At 37.3% G+C, this 17,724-nt stretch overlaps 1 protein-coding gene across 1 annotated transcript in view; it reads left to right on the top strand.

The window, feature by feature from the left end:
• The window catches only part of KDM7A (lysine demethylase 7A), a 54,372-nt gene that overhangs the window by 14,159 nt on the left and 22,489 nt on the right, over positions 1–17,724 (top strand). The window contains exons 2-9 of the mRNA XM_054167797.1: positions 6,949–7,034; positions 7,703–7,820; positions 8,560–8,720; positions 10,449–10,590; positions 10,866–11,052; positions 11,348–11,510; positions 14,070–14,157; positions 14,884–14,990. Of these exons, the coding sequence (XP_054023772.1) occupies positions 6,949–7,034; positions 7,703–7,820; positions 8,560–8,720; positions 10,449–10,590; positions 10,866–11,052; positions 11,348–11,510; positions 14,070–14,157; positions 14,884–14,990 (1,052 nt within the window). The remainder of the gene's footprint in view (positions 1–6,948; positions 7,035–7,702; positions 7,821–8,559; positions 8,721–10,448; positions 10,591–10,865; positions 11,053–11,347; positions 11,511–14,069; positions 14,158–14,883; positions 14,991–17,724) is intronic.

The following is a 17,724-nucleotide window of genomic DNA, read 5'->3' as shown; positions in this document are numbered from 1 at the left end:
CAGAGGTTGTTCATATGTCTGTGATGCAGTTAGTTTCTCTCTCTTTTTTCCCCCTTCTAATGTCCTCTCTGAGGGAAAAGAAAAAAAAAAAAAAGTAGTAGTAATTAGTATGTCTATCCTTTGTACAAAGAGCTCTTGCTACTACCTAATAGGAAACTCTTCACTGGAACTGAAACTCATGTGGATTGTGGTCAAAGGACTCAAGACACCAGTAATTCTGAAAACCACATGATATGCAATGTTTCATTAAGATGACTAAAGACAGTGGTAATTAACATGAGTCTTTGTGCAAGTTGGTGCTGAGGAAGATGAAGACAAAAAAACTAAGAGTATAAAAGTTGAGGGAAGCAAATGTATGCAGACAATATATAGCAACAACAAAAGCTTATTTAATTTTTTTTTTTTTTTTAAATATCTTTCTTCAGGAAAAGGGTGGCCTTGATTTGCTGGATTGCTGTTGTCAGAGTTGCTTTATTCCTGAATGAGTGAAGGTTTAATTGACCTGTATGTTGACATCCCTTTTCCACCCTCTTGTTGTCTCTGTTGTAAAGCTTAGCCTGTTTCTTCCTGTTCTGCTGGGGAAATAAGGGTAGCAATTTTGGCTGGTAGTTTACTCTCAGGTATAACAACAGCCACACACAGGCACTCGGTTAAGATGTCTCTTTCAAGATAGCTATGGCAGCTGTTTTAAATGGTTTGAAGCTTTTGTGGTTTGTTTTTGTTTTGATTCGATTTTCATTGAATTGAGACAGTGTGTCAGTTCTGCCTTCTGTGATTTGAAGGTATTCTTTCAAAGTATTTCGTTTACCTTGATTGTAAGTTTGGGATTTTTTTCCCCCCTTTTCCTCATTTGTAAGCACAGTTACAGCAGAATAACTCTGTCTGGGAATTTAAATAAGGCAAACTGTGTAAATGAGAGGGAGTTATATGTTAGGGGTTTTTACTAGGCTCTGCAGCATCCTAGAAGGGAAGAGGTAAACTTCTGTTGTCTTGGAGTCTTGAGAAGGACATAAACATACATTATGGAAAAACTGCCTTAAAAAGCTATAAAACTTTTGTTGTCAGTGCACAGGGAGACACTTAATTTCTTTCTTTTTTTCTTCCCCTTCCAATGCCTTCTCTCTTTGAACCAAGTAGCTAATACGTATATTCTTCTGTGTATGTATGGCTCAAGCTACCTAATAGGAAAACAAAACCATTACAGACTTTGCATTATAACCAGAAATAAAATAGATGTTGGCTGTGGTCAGATAAATTGAGACTCCATAGAATTTCTTGAAAGCAAATGTTAATTCTTTTTCCTGCTTAAATTGTGGGAAGGACAGAATAGCTCTCATTTATTTCAACATGCTTCTAGCACTTGCAGCTCCTCTAAGACATAATGCCTGAAGTAAGATTGGCCTATTGTTTTTCCTTTTCTTTAGTGTGGCAGTCTGGCCATGTGGGGAGAATAAATGGAAAAAGATGGGAGTCTGAACTGCAGCAGAGAATCTTTCTGACTTCTTGAGTAGAGCGCTTCATATGTGTAGGGTTACACTGATCACTGGTTTTAAAGTGATAAAGACCACTTTCTTCAGGTCATATTGATATACTTTTTTTTCTTTCCTGTAAATCTTCTGACTTAGTTCATTTGCTGGTATCACCTTGGTTTATCTTACCAGTTTCACACTGAAAGAAGGCCTTCAACTATCTCTTCTGCTTTTAAAATACCTTTTCTCTCTGCTTTCACTAGCATGCTATTTTGTTTTGAGGTCTGCTCTAGTGGTTTTTTTAATGTTACTGTTCTGATTCTTCTTGAGGCAGCTGATTTTGCTGAAACCTATACTAAATCATCTAGGCTCCTTCAGACCTTCATTTCTGCAAAACAACCATTTTAAAAGGACAGGGTAAAAAATAGTTGTAAATACTCTTTTAAAGCAGCTTGATGTGATCACTCTGGGAAGAATAAGTAAAAATCTCAGTTGGCTTAGGAAGGAGGGAGAAAATTGGTCTGTGCTTTAATAGATGACACTGAACAGAGGAATATGTAAGGAATACTTTAGTGATATTAACTTGGCCTTGTCAGGAAATTGTCATTAGGAAAAGTAGTTCTCATAAAACTGTTACAGGTAATCCATGCTGGGCAGTGATATTGTGAATTAAGTTAGACTGTGTGTCTCTTCTTAACAGTCTTAGAATGTAGTGAAAAGGTGGTTTGACTTCAGTGTATATTTTTGCATACAAAACTCTCTGGATTTCCTGAGTATGTACTACTTTTGACTGCACTTTGAACAGTTGTTTTACTTTTCTCACTTGAATTCATAATATTTACATGAAATAATTGTATAGAAAACCAGCTTTCCACACAATCTTTTAATAAACAGAGATTATTAGAAGTAAGATTATGCTGGTTATACCAAATACTCAGCTGTCAAAGTATTTTGTAGAAGTAATGGCAATTTTTTTCAACTTCATTCTAACAATTTAAACAAATCAAACTAATTACACATAAAGTCTAGATCTTGGAAAAAAGTGTTTGTTCAGTTATAAAACCTTATAATCTAATTTTCAGGCTGGACTGGAATTACAGAATGGAAGAACTGGTGTACAAATAATGTACATTAATATTGTTTCCCCTGAGATATTAAGTACCATGGTGGTTGAGTACATGGCTGTGTCCCTAAATGTAGGTAGGTTTGGATGTATCTGTAACTAAATCCCTATATCATTACATAACTTTTTTCCATTAGTCAGAATTTTCTGATTAGGTTTCTTGTTTTCTGAATAAAATCTGTGGAGTGGGTCGCTCTTTGACAAGGTGTTGTGTACAGATTTCATTTGCTTTAGCCTCTGCACTTCGAGAAAGTGAAAAGCACTGTTACTTGAGAGAGAAATTAGGTAGCATTGTTGTTCTTGGGATTCTTGTGTGCATTGTGGGATGATGCTATACTGATTAAATTGGTGTATTTTGAGATTTTTTTTCTGCCCTAAAGAACTTGCTTGGTGGAATGTGTGCGAGTGATTACGTACTAAAACTGTGTATGCTGTTGGGCCAGCATGCATGCATTCTATCTGTGTTGTGTGGTGTGTAATGTGTGGTTTTTATTCTTTCTTTTTTTTTTTCCCCTTTCCTTTTCTGGAGAAAATGAGTAGCTCTGAGAGGGGAATATTTGCTACAGATGACCATTAATCTGTTTTAAAAATTATTTTTTAAAAAGCATACATTTATATCAGTTGTTGAGTTTTGAAGTTTTGGGTTTGGAATGTCAAACCCAAAAGCTCATGTAGTTTTATATTGGGCATTTTTTTTCTGTAATTACTTCTAAGCAGTATGGTTCTCTGTCTACTGCATAGAAGTTAACTGCCAAAGTAAGTCCTTTTAAGACTAAAATTACTAATACTGCGATTCCAGAATTGTTGCCATACATAATCACAGCAAGATAAAAAGGTGGCTGGTGGTTCCTTGCACTCTCCCCTGTGGCTTTGTGGCTTTTGGTCAGTTTTATTCCTCTGGTGTAACTGCATGCATTTGGAGGTGGGGGCGGACAACAGGGAGACACTTGTTCTTATTTTTGAAGGTCACTACATGAAGTTAGACTGTCATTCAAATGAACTTCATTTTAAGCTGGTCTTTTGATAGACTACATATGATCCCATAATAACACTATTGTTAAGCTGTAACTTTGTCTTTTATTCCTAATTCAGCATTTTAATATTGTCCCTTAATGAATGGCAGATGTAGCTATTTTGTTGTGGAGTGACATCCTTAGTAATTCCCTGGTTTTAACCTGTAAATACTATCCACTTCATATCCTTTTCCCACTTGGAAAGAATAGATTTGACTAGCCAGAATTCCTTAAAATCTGCCAAATTAACTTCTTATCCCATGCAGTCTTCAGTTCCTAGGGAAAGGCATGTTCTTGTATGTGGAAAAAAACTTAGCACTTTCAACTACTTCCTTCTTGCTGATCTTGCCTTGATACTAGACACCTTGGGGAAGTTAAAGTCTGACTATTCAGAGACTGATATTGTGGAGTCTGTTTTTAACTACCTTGCTACTGTGTCTAGAGCCATGTCAAGTAAAATTGGGTCTGTTCAGGCTTTCTGCCTTCATGAGCTGAATTACAGATATATTTTTGCATCATCTCCTACAGTTTTTTTTTCCCCCTAAATAAATAATTATTTATTTATCTTGTAATACTGTGAACTTTTCATCATTCCTGAGGATTAGTCTACAGCCTACATGAGCAATTCAGAAACTGGGTAATACACACTGAAGACATTTAACCCAAATGGTTCTTGAGGTGAAGGGTAATAATGATATTTCATTCAGGAAAACATCAGTGAGGGTTACTGTGTTTGTGTATGTTAATGCTTTCCAGGCCCTCTGCTACCTCTTGGTGACCTTGCTTTGATGCTTGAAGTCTGAAGTTGCATTTACCACAGTAGTTGATTGCTTGCTAGTAAGCAGAATGATTAATGCCAGGCTCATCTGGGTGTATTGGAGAAGGCAGCTCAGGAAAGTGACCTGTAATGGTGCAGTATGTGATTGATGTGCTCTGTGACATCCTTGGCAATGCTTATTCTTGCAGGTGCTGGCACCTCATATGCCCTTTGCGTCTGCGTGCTACTAGATTCACTTCAAATATCTCCCAGTTAGTGTTTTGCTCTTCCAGTTAGTTCTGAGTTTAAAGCATAAATAAATAGTAGACCAAAAATCTAGTCAGAGAAAGTGTTCAGTATTTAACAATTTCTGCTTTATTTTCAGGCTATCTGTAACATTCTTTAAGAGACAATAAAATTAACACTCTCACACAGAACATGACAAACCGAACAATTGTCAAAGCTTCACGGTATTTTCGCTATACTTGGATGCAGAGTTCTTATTGTTAGTCAGCAAGCTAATCTTGTAGGGGTGATGAGGAATGTACCAGATGAGCACCAAGAGAAAGAGTAAGTGAAGTTTTGTCACGGAGCACCAAGATTCCGTGAACAATTGTGCAAACTTGATCAAGATATAGCCCTACACAAATATATCTGATGTTAAAAAATCAGAAATTTAGCTAAAATAATACAATTCATAAGGATGTATAAACCCAGTCTTCTCATTTGGGACTTTTAGAGTGTACTTGTGTTTCTAACAGTTTTCTCATAATACATAGGATTATGAGTCACTCATCCATTCTATAAAAAGAGAGAGAACACAAGCAGGAGGAAATGGAACATGCATTTTTAAAGACTGCTTCAGCCTTCCTTTTGTTTAAATGTCAGCTGAATTTTCATGTAACAATTCCTGTAGTTGTGGTCTTAAAACAGATACTAAATATTGCAAGGATTTTGAACTGTGGCAGCTGAGTTTTGCAGTTAGATTTTAAAATAGTGCATATGTAAAAAAGTATTTAATTTCTACACTTCATGTGGTATGCAGTGAATGGAGTAGAAGGACTGGCTGAATCTTTTACAGGGAATTCAGAACGGTGTACTTTTCATTGATAGTTACATGAGAGATGCTCTTCAGTTTCAGATTTGATTTGCTTGTTGGTGTGCTTTGAATGCTAGACTGTTCAGTATATTGTTTTGGCATCGTGTTCTGACACTTACTGGAGCGTGTCAGCAGATTTGGCACTAGGCTGCTAGGGAAAAGGCTTCATGTAGCTGGATCGTTTCAAAGCTCCAGTGTTTAAGCTGTCATTACACTTTTGATATGAAATAGGTTACCTGATGGAGTACTGTTCAAGGTCTCGCGTTAGAGGAACGCATTGAATAACTAATTTGATGTAAATTTTCAGTGTTACTGTCTTGATTCTGTATTACGAAGTCAGCAATTTTGTAAGTGTCAACTTTTGAAAGAGCTCTGCCAGGATTCAGATTCCACCAGCAAGTAAGGACTACTATTTTTTATTTTTTTTTCTGGAGAGCTTTGTGCACAAACACATCTTTAATTAACCTCTAGTGTTTCAACTTCTAAGAAAATGTACTTCATTTGGACTTTAAAATCGTGTTCTTTAGATATGCATCAGGGTAGGTGCAAGAGGACACAGTCTCAGTCTGCACCAGGGGAAGTTTAGGCTGGATGTCAGGAAGAAGTTCCATACAGAGAGAGTGATTGCCTATTGGAATGGGCTGCCCAGGGAGGTGGTGAAGTCACCATCACTGGAGGTGTTCAGGAGGATGGGGTGCTTAATGCCATGGTTTAGTTGTTTAGGTGGGCTGGATTGGTTGATGGGTTGGACGTGATGATCTTGAAGGTCTCTTCCAACCTGGTTTATTCTATTCTATTCTATCCTATTTTGTCATGACTGTTAAAAAGACCTTCAACTTCAGTCCTGCTTTGACTCTTTTACTGGGAAAAACGTGCACCAGGAAAACATGACGTCTCTCAAGTGCTTTTGAAAATACTTGCTGCTATTTTAAAACAAGCACTTTTACAAAGTGATTTGTCTGATCTCTTGTGTAACTTACTCATATTAGTACTGTAAAGATCTCAGAGTAGAGAAGTTTTCTTCATTGATATGTCTTGGGGAGTAGGAGTCAGTTACGTGCTTTTTACAGAAAAATGAAAAAGAAAGGAAAACTTTTCTATGATATCTTCGATAAATTGTCAGTACAAAGACTTAATGGATTTTTTTTAAGCATAGCTTTTATGAGGAAAATTGCATGAATGATTGTGCAGAAATTATTTCCCTTAACTAGGATTAAAGATTTTGGGGGAGTCGTGGGGTAGTGGTGTATATTGTGGCCTCATTTTTAAATACATTTGATTATTTATTTTTTGTATGGCATTCTCTGTTCAGTGATAAATGATTACTCAAAATTTATGTAGCAACTCAGTAGTTGAGATAATCTGTTAGCTCATTATGATTTTGTGGACTAAGCATTTTCTGGTCAAAACTTAAGATTTAATTATTTCTTATTCTGAAAATAAATCTTGCATAGATTCTCATTAATATTTACAAAATATTATTCCAGCTGTGTTGGGGTAGAGGAGCACCATGCTGTTGACATTGATCTATACCATTGTCCCAACTGTGCAATTCTCCATGGACCTTCTCTAAGTGAGTACATTTTTGTTCAAATTTTATTTTACACTTTAAGTCTGTTTACTCTTCATGTATAATTGAGAGAGACACTTTGGAAGAACATTCAATGTGAATTTGATTATTTAGAAGGTACTGGTTCTACTTGACTAACTGTGAGCTGATAAAAACACCACAAAACAAACAAACCATCCCGGAAGATGCCTTGATCTGGAGATGCAGACAGAATAAAATATAATGCTCTGCTATAGATCACAACACCACAGTACATTAGAGGTTGGAAGGGACCTCCCGAGAAATCAAAGTGTACAGAGCCTAGAGGAGAACAATCCAGAGTTAGAGAGGAAGAAGATTTAAGCTCTGTTTCTAGTTCTGTTGCTGACTTTATAGATAGCTTTCAGGCTGCTGCTGCTTACTTGTGCTGCACTGGATATTGCGTATATATTAAATTGTGTGTAATGTGCACCGAGGTTCCACACAGTAGGAGCTATAGAAATACAGAGCATTACTGTCAGGTGTCCCAAGATTTTGTGTTGCAGATAGGTTGAGTGTCACCCACATAAACAGTAATGTTGGTTAAATCATACCGATGGGAATGAGGCATGTCTGGCTCTCTGATGGGATCACTGCTAATCTTAACCATCTGATTTAACTAATTCAAAGTTTAATCCTTCTGAAACTTGCAGTGAAGAAGAGGAGGAACTGGCACAGACATGACTACACAGAGTTGGATGATGGTTCCAAACCAGTGCAGGCTGGAACACGGACCTTTGTTAAACAGCTGAGAGCTCGCTCTTTCCCAAGGTACAGAAACTTAATGCATTTCAGTGAAAAAGTAGAGAAACATCCAGATAGAACATTTATATGAGCTGGTAGTCTGTCCAGTCTTCCATAATTTAGAGGTGTAATAGTTTAGTGCAAGGGCTAAACTCCCTGCTCCCCCAACATAAAAGTGAGGGGAAGAAGTAACACACAAACCTCAGGATTGAGATAGAGAGAAGAGTTTAATACAACATCAGATATCATAATCACAGTGCACAATTACCTTGGCTAATAATCAAATTAATCTAATAATACAATGCATGATTACCTTAGTTTAGCCTATTTGCAGAAGTAGCACAGTGAAATAGAGGGGGGAAAAAAACCCAGCATAAAATAGAAAACCAAAACCTGACTCCCACCTGTTCCACCACCATTGCCTGCAGAAAAGAGCCAGCACCTAGAAGCAGCAACTGGAGCAGGAATCCTCCCATGTTGCAATCTGCACTTCAAGCCCTATAATACTTTGTTCCAGTTAGCACTTCTACTTCTTGAATCTTGCGTGATTGCAGCATGGCATGAGTAACAGCAGCAGGTTCAACTCAATCCATGACAAGAGGAAAGTAGAGAAACATGGTCATACATTCATCCTGAGCTGTCTGTGATTGGCTGTCTCAGTGCCAACAATGACTTAAAATTCTTGTAACCATTCCCATCTGTCCTTCCCCAAATGGTGACATGAATTTTTTCAGTGCTCTAGTATTCCATTATTTCATTATACCAGTGCTGATGAAGTAATCTTGAAAATGCATGGAAGCCAGCTGACACAAAGATACTTGGAGAAACATGGGTTTGATGTTCCCATTATGGTTCCTAAATTAGAGGGTCTGGGGCTCAGACTTCCTCCGCCGACTTTCTCCGTTTTAGATGTGGAACGCTATGTAGGTAAGAGACACTCCAGGGTATGTAATAAATGATCCTGTCTGTAAACTAAACTAAATATTTACATGTTGGAGGGTGCTAAATATATATTCTAAATTGAAGTCTGTCAGAGAATGAAATTAAAGCTTTTCTGTGTGTTTGTGCATTAAATACATGATAGGAGTAGTGCCTTTTCAACTTTCAAACATGTTAATTTTGGTGCAAACTAAATGTGGAATGTTGCGGGAAGGTTTCTGCCACACATTGTATAAAGTATAATGATTTTGGAGATTCTTCTCTTTGTGGGAATTGAATGAATCACTCTTATGATCAAGGAAGTTTAATCATTGCTTAGGATATTGCAAAACTTAATGTTTTGAGATCAGTAAATTGGCATTTCTGAATTAAATCTTTCTTCCTGGAAAAATGCCTACTTTGATTTCCTCTGGCAGGAGAGCTAGAGCTTCCCAAGACCATTTCTTTCTTATTAGATCTCTTGATTGTCTGTAATTGTTTCAGCCCCATGTAAGTGTGCAGTGCAGAGAAACAGATAGAATTGCAGCATGACATTTCCTTTAACATGCACTGCAGTTGAAGTCTGTATATGGCCTTGTCTGTGTTCTTGTGATAAGATAATATAATGGTGTGCTGAAAGTAGATTTTCTGTCCACCAACATTTTACAGTGGCACCAGAATATAGGAAATATGTAGCATATGAAATATTGTTACAAATATGATGATGATAAACAGCAATGTGTTCATTTTGTTACATATGTTTGGGGGTTTTTTTGGAATACTGCCTCTGCAGATTCAGAGGGAAACTTTATCTTCTCATTCCATCCATACATTTTGACTTGCCAGGTTTTCTTCAGTTTAGGGAAAAAAAATTTCGATGCCACAGATTTATCTTTCTATTCATGAAATCAAAAATAAGAAGCCAGTTGATATGAAATTGCAATTTTTAAGTAATTGTGTTTATTATGTACATCTGGATACATTCCAGCATCCAAAACTTTGACCATTGTGTAACTAGATAGTGGTAAAACAATTACTATATTATGTTGTTGTTAATCTTTTGGCTACAGGTTACTTCTTTCTTGCCTCATTCTGCAGGTGTATCACTTTAAAATAGTTTGTGAACTGATCCTTGCTGTCTTTGGAAATGAAGCACACTCATCACAATTAATCAAATCACTGTGTGCTTAAAAGTTATGCAGTGTATATGGAGGGTGATGGTGGGCTTCTAGAATGTGAGTGGGTACCTGCATAATTTTCAATTTTGATAACTCAATCAATTATGGCACAAGTTTAATTCAATTTGCCAAGAATTACAAATTGTGAGCGGCAGGATTTATTTGTAAAGAATTCCCAATGGTCCTCGTGTTAAATGTGTGTGCTGTGGTGGTGATTAATAACAAGAGTGAGGGATAGATCTGCTTTGATAACTTTATCTATGTTAGTCTTTCCAAAGGTAGCCACAAACTCTTTTTTGTTACCTCTTGCAGTAATTCCATACTGCACTTTTTCTGGTTAACCACAGGAAAGAGGATTTACTTTTAGAGTATTTTCAGTTCTACGCTTAGCTGATTTTATGAAGTCTGACTCTAATTGCTACAATGTTAGCTTATGCTGATCTGTGTTCCAAAATAATACTGATAGCAGTGGAGTTTTTGTACAGGAATATTTTGATAGAGGCTGGAAAAAAGTTAAATTTCTCTTATATACTTTTATCTGTCATCCTATTTTCCACAGGTGGTGACAAAGTGATAGATGTAATAGATGTAGCAAGACAAGCAGACAGTAAAATGAAGCTCCATAACTACATTAAATATTTCACAAATCCTGTTCGACCAAAAGTATTGAACGTGATCAGTCTGGAATTCTCAGACACAAAGTGAGTACTGACTTGAATTTCCTGAATGTAAGAAGAGATGAAGCTGTAAGTGTAAGCTGAACAGTATGTGTGGGAATGTAGCAGGAAAGACAGGAAGCTGTGCATTCTACGTAGACAGCTACTGTGCTGTAATGTTTGGTATAAAACATCTTTATTAATTCATAAATAACAACTTTGTAGGAATCAGATTTCAAACTGTCATTTAAAGAGAGTTGTGTTTACTCTTGATCATATTTATGGTTCTTTTTTGATTGTTTTGTTTGTTTTTTTTAAAGGATGTCTGAATTAGTGGAAGTGCCAGATATTGCCAGGAAGCTTTCATGGGTGGAAAATTACTGGCCAGATGATTCTGTCTTCCCTAAGCCTTTTGTTCAGAAGTATTGCTTGATGGGTGTCCAGGACAGCTATACTGATTTTCATATCGATTTTGGAGGAACATCAGTTTGGTACCATGTTCTTTGGGTATGAAGCCTTCTTGATTTATGACTATGTGAAAAAAAAAGTATTCAGCATGGGCACCCTTCTGCCATGTATGAAACCTTCTGCACCTGTATGAAATTTTGTGCTTGAAAAGGCAGGGGAGGAGCTTGAAAGTGAATTAGTGATTATTTGAGTTGCATTTGTATTCTTTTATTTTTAGCATAGTGTTGATGACTCCATATTTCAGATCAATCTGTTATTTAACTAGGAATGTCTGAGAGGTTGTACTATGCCTCCAGGAGGACATGTATTTATTTATTTCATATTTTTTTAATAGGGTGAGAAGATCTTCTATTTGATCAAGCCCACTGATGAAAATTTGGCCCTGTATGAGTCTTGGAGTTCATCTGTCACCCAGAGTGAAGTGTATTTTGGGGACAAGGTTGACAAATGTTACAAATGTGTTGTGAAGCAAGGACACACTTTGTTTGTTCCGACAGGTAAGATTTTTACCCTTCCTACCATGATTTAGCATGTTTAATCACCAGGAAGGAGGAATATCCTAAAATGATGGTATTATAGACTTTTGATTTCTTCCTATATAAAAATTTAGAAAGTTAGATTTTTCAAAACAAGTAATTAGCTTTTTAGATTGCCCTGGCAGTTATCAAGGAAAGGAAAGATGTTTGTTACCCAGTTGCAAGACACCAATTTAGTTTGAATATCAGGAAAATAATTCCACTTCATTGAACACACATTGTTCACCATTTGACAGATATCCAGATTGAATTCTTCTCTTATTTTGTAGTAGAATTTGGTTTTACAGCTTTTTAATATTAAGACCTACAAGGAAAAGTTACTACAAAAACATCACATAAATGTCTTATGCTGTAGGCTGGAGGACTGAAAGCAAAAATCGAGTGATCTTTTTTGTTTGTTTTTAGTATTTGGGGGTTTTGATTTGAGTTTATTTTGGTTTGGTGGTTTTTGTTTTGTTCTCATTCTTTGTTTTCTGTAAACAAATTCTAAACTGTGGTAGAGGCTGTGGAGACTCTAAATCAAAATGAAAGTGTCCTTAAAAAAATTGAAGAGTATATAATTGAATTCATGGGTTGGCTACTTTAATTAAAAATAAAAGGATATTTGCAGACACAGTTTATGAAACTGTAGAAATTAATTTCAACAGTTTCCTTTTAAAAATGGTGCAAAGGTATGGTCTTTTCTCTTTTTCTTAACCAGTATTTCTTGTAGTCATCACCTAATAGCATCTGGTGAATTTCAGCACATTTAAGAAACTAGCACCACCAAAACAATTAAACTTACTAAATAAACACAGAAAAATTCTTCAAACAGAATGCATCGCTTCTACCCTCCACAGTCTCCTAAATACCTTGTTTTGTAATCTCTGAAATGTCTTCAGAGTAGACTTCTGATCTCAAGTTAATCTTGCATGTTGATGGATAGCACTTACTGGGAGGCTCCTGAGCGTTATTTAAATATTATTCAAGATATTCAGTGGTCTGCACCTGATTTTTTTGTCTTGTTGAGTAGACCTTGATCAGCATAAAAACAAAGTAGTAATATGGGGTGGGGGAAAAACCCAACAACAATAAAATCCTTTAATTGATGCAGGCATGCCACAAAAATTCTTGATGTTGGTGCAACAACGGTAAGGCTTTGTGGTCACTTTTGTCAGTGACTGGAGAGATGTGTTTGAAGGATTGAAATACACATAATCCTTGGAGTGTCAGGGCTGTTCATCTACTGTGATGACAGTGATGGTGGTGATGATAAGGGTGAAAAATTGAAACCATGTGAACAAATGCAAGTGCAACTGCTAATACAGGACAGTCTTCACTGCACTGCAGTTCTTAAAGGACAGAAGTAAACCTGAACGATGTGTAATATTAATGTAAAACCCCCTTGGGTCACATGTGCTGTTGTATTCTACATTCTCTCGTGCCATTCTGTAGCTTCCTTACCTACAGAGAAGGTATATGTTGTTCAGTCAGCCTCTGGTTGTTAGGTTTCAGGTCTTCTTAGATGTGGTACTACAACTGGAACTGGTTGTTCTTAACTGAATTAGGGCATGGATTTAATAGTAGGTTGTGATATATATATACATATATATAGTTGCTTATGACTTGGTCTGATCTTGCCTCAAGTTGGGGAGCTTACTGTGTTTGTATGCTGTACCTACACTCAGTCAAACTAAGTAATCTGCAAGTGTATGCCCAACTTGTCTTTTGTCAAAAGGTATCTGTACATATGCAAAATCAGAAGAGTAATCTGGAAAGACAAAACTCTATTTGTAGTTTATTTACAAGGGTAACTATTTTTAATCAGGAAGATAACACCATATGTTCTTTTGTATATTTACTTGACATTATCTAGTATTAATCAGCTATATTGATGGCATGATATTGGCTGTGCGTTGCCATGTTGAATAGCAGAGTTCACAAGGACAGTATTTTAATTGAGACAAATTTACATAGTCAGAATGCCTGGACTGGGTTTTATACTGATGATAATTTAACTGAAATTAGGATGATTGTGTTTAGAATAATTAATGGGACGACTTCTGATTTCTATTTGAGAAACTTCATCATCGCTAAATGACTTTTTGATGTTGTGCAAACAGCTCAGTTACTTTCAGCAACACTTAAATATTGAAAGGAATATAATTTCTATTTTATTTTATGACTTTGTCTCTTAGTATATTTTTCCTCTCTTGACTTGCTTATTTTTGTTCATTGGAGGGAAAACATCTGGGAATTTTTACTTGAAAAATCACTGGTGGTCTTACATCCCCCAGTGGTGGTCTTACACTCCCCTACTTCCTAGTGAAAAATGTCCTTCAGGAAACTACCAGTCCACTAGATTTCTAAAACATTTTCATTTATGTATTGTTAAAACTTAGATTTTTTTTTTTTATTCCTAGCACACAAGAGAAATTTACTTCTCTGTTTCCAGGTACAGCATTTTTAGTTGTATAGGTGTTTTAAAACAGTCTTAGAGTAATTTATATGTGTGTTAAGTTTCAGAATCTGTCATTTCAGGCTGGATTCACGCTGTGCTCACATCTCAGGATTGTATGGCTTTTGGAGGAAACTTTTTGCACAACCTCAATATTGGCATGCAGCTCAGGTTAGTTGCAGTTCTTCCTATACCTTTTCCTCAGTCAGTAGGATATTCTTTTCATAGAAACTTTTCTTCATGCTACCCACGATCAAATTGGCACAGGCTCTCAAACAGGCAGTAGTGGCATTTTCAGTTAGAATGTGTCAAGCCCATACTCTTATTTCACTCTGCAAAGTTTGTTTTAAAAGCAGAACTAAGTGTATGCAAGAATTTAAGTGAACTAAAGAAGGAGAAAAAAAAATAAAGAGAAACTCTGGAGATTAATATAAGTGAGTAAAACAAAACTGAGCAAGCCCAGGTGTGCGACACTGAGTTGAAGTGAGTGTCCTCAAGTCAGCATTGCTCTAAGGGCAGCTGTATTTAGTTTTTGTCCAAGATGTGGAGCTGTCTTCTAAACATTTTGTTTTTATTTATTACAGTGGAATCCTGATAAAATTCCATCTGTTAAAAGATCACACACTGGGTTTGTATCCTAGTTTTATGAAGTCCAACTTTATTCTTAGAAGTGCCGCAGTCAAACTTGATAAGGTCAGAGCCTGGATAAGACCAGAGTTCAATCTTGTCTGTGGTCTTGTTGGGATTTAACTATGTGGTACTTGACTTCTTTTATTTCTCATGGCCATGGTTATTTTATTTTATGTTGGATATTTTGTCAATTTGAATAATTACATAGTTGAATAATGCATTTGATAATTAAAACATTCACGTTTTGTAATATTTCTGTTTGTTCAGGTGTTATGAAATGGAGAAGAGGCTAAAAACCCCAGATCTCTTCAAATTTCCATTCTTTGAAGCCATCTGTTGGTTTGTGGCCAAAAACTTACTGGAAACATTGAAAGGTAATCCTTGTTTTGTTTAAAGAGATATATGTGTATCTGCTTTTACTCTTTCTAAGCTGAAAAACCAGACTTGAATTCCTGTTTGGTTTGTTTTTTTCTTAAGTGACTGCTCTAGATGCAGTACTTGCTTTTAGTAAATGGTCATTCTGAAAGGTACTTTGGTGATCAGTGCTTTCTTGGGTAGTATGCACTCTGTAGAAATCTTAGTGCCCTTGTTGATTAGTGTAACTTACACTTTGTAGCACACTGCTGGAACCTTTGAACTATTTTAGTGTTTTTCACCCAAGACTGGTCAAGTATCTGGTCATTGAAAATATTCTAGATGATTAAAACAGTGTATATGAGATTTAGCACAGTGCAATTAAATGACCACCCCGATAGGATTAATTTGCCTTTATCTGAAAAGACCTTGTTAAGGAAGATGGGAAGCTTATTTCAGTGGCATATTTTCACTCAAGCTTCTTCCATATAATTTGAGTACTCTTTAATAGCACTTTTCAACTTTTTTCATCAAATGACTCTCTAAATGATCCCACTAACTTGTATTTGTGGATTTATTCTTGATGGCCTCACACCTGAAGGAAGAGGCTTTCTTGCACTTTACAACTTTCTGTGATCTTTTCAGTCAAATTACCTGTTTTCTTCTGATCTTTGTTGTGAAAGGAAAGGTGTCTGAGAGTTTTGTAGGAAAGGTGCATAATTTTGTACGAATTACTTTAAGCTGTTTCTGTCAGTACTTACCAATAGGCATCTCATTGGCCTCTTGTTCTGAACAGTTGCCAGTCCTTTCCATATTTTCTCCTTTAGTCCTTTAATTCCTCTGTCTGTAACCATATATAGTTGTGCTTGCAGGAGTGCCTGTCTGATTTCACCTTCTTTTTCTCCAATACCTTGCCCTCTGCCTGTAATCTTAATAATAAATGTCATTCCAAATGTATTGCAAAGGAGAGAAATCAGCCTTCAGGGGAGGGTGCTTTGGAAGGGATTAAAATCTTGCATATCCATTTTCTAATATGAAAACATCTACAGTTCTTGAAAATTACTGTGTCTTGCCATGAGACAGACATGGGCCTGTTGGAGTGCATCCAGAGGAAGGCCATGGAAATGATCAGAGGGCTGGAATACTTCTCTAGTGAAGAACAGCTGAGGGAGTTGGGGTTGTTCATCTTGGAGAAGAGAAGGCTTGGGGGAGACCTTATTGTGGCCTTTTGGTACTTAAAAGGGACCTTTAAGAAAGATGGAGACTATTTTTTTTTGAGCAAGGCCTTTTGCAACAGGACATGGGTGACAGTTTTAAACAGCTCAGGAATAAGAGGAGAGTCTGTTGGAAGAGGGGGCTGGCCGCTCAGGTGGTCTATAAAGATGTGGTGAGATGCTGTAGGGAGAAAATGAGAAGGACCAAAGCCTAGCTCCATCTGGCTACTGCTGTTAAGACTAATAAAAATATTTTTCTGTAAGTATATCAACAACAGAAGGAGAGCTAAGGAGAATCTCCATCCTTTAAAGGATGAGGAAAATGCCTTCCTTGCCTCAGTCTGTAGTAGCAAGAGCAGCTGTTCTCTGGGTACCCAGCCACCTGAGGTGGAAGACCGGGAAGGTAATGAGGTCTCCATGCTCCAAGGAGAAATAGTTTGCGACCTGCTATATCATTTGGATATGCACAAGTCAATGGAACTGGATGAAATCCACCCAAGGGTGGTAAAGGAGCTGGAAGAACAACTCAACAAACCACTCTGCCTGATTTTTTTTTTTTTTTTTTTTTTTTACCAGTCCTGGCTAACTGGTGAGGCCCTGGTGGACTGGAGGTTAGCAAATGTGACAGTCATCTACAAGAAGGGCCAGAAAGAGGATCTGGGGACCTACAGGTCTGTCAATCTGACCTCAGTGCCAGGGAAAGTCATGGAGCAGATTATTATGAGTGACATCGTGTGGACGACAAGATGGTGATTTGGCCTAGTCAGCATGAGTTTATGAAGGGCATGTCATGCTTGATCAGTCTGATCTGCTTCTGTGTCCAGTTCTGGGCCCCTCAATTTAAGAAGGACATTGAGACACTTGAACATGTCCAGAGAAGGGCAATGAGGCTGGTAAGAGGTCTCGAGCACAAGCCCTATGAGGAGAGGCTGAGGGAGCTGGGGTTGTTTAGCCTGGAGAAGAAGAGGCTCAGGGGGAGACCTTATTGCTCTCTACAACTGCTTGAAGGGAGCTTGTATCCAGGTGGGAGTTAGTCTCTTCTCCCAGGCAACCAGCACCAGAACAAGAGGACACAGTCTCAAGCTGTGCCAGGGGAAGTTTAGGCTTGAGGTGAGGAGAAAGTTCTTCACAGAGAGAGTTATTGGCCATTGGAATGTGCTGCCCAGGGAGGTGGTGGAGTCACCATGCCTGGAGGTGTTAAAAAAATGATTGGATGTGGCACTTGGTGCCATGGTTTAGTTATGAGGTGTTGGGTGATAGGCTGGACTTGATGATCTCTGAGGTCTTTTCCAACCTTATGATTCTATGACCATGTGATCTGCCTGGTGGATAAGGGAAAGGCTGTCGATGTTACCTGCCTTGACTTCAGCAAGGCCTTCAACAGTTCCCTAGAGCATCCTCCTGGAGAATCTGACAGCTCATGGCTTGGATAGGTGCATGCTTTGTTGGGTGAAAAAATGGTCGGATGGCCAGGCCCAGAGAGTTGTAGTGAATAGAGATAAATCCAGTTGGTGGACAGTTAAAAGTCATGTTCTCCAGG

The sequence above is a fragment of the Dryobates pubescens genome, chromosome 15 (assembly GCF_014839835.1).
Source record: "Dryobates pubescens isolate bDryPub1 chromosome 15, bDryPub1.pri, whole genome shotgun sequence".
NCBI classification, from domain to species: Eukaryota; Metazoa; Chordata; class Aves; order Piciformes; family Picidae; genus Dryobates; species Dryobates pubescens.
This window is presented reverse-complemented; position numbering and strand designations above follow the sequence as displayed.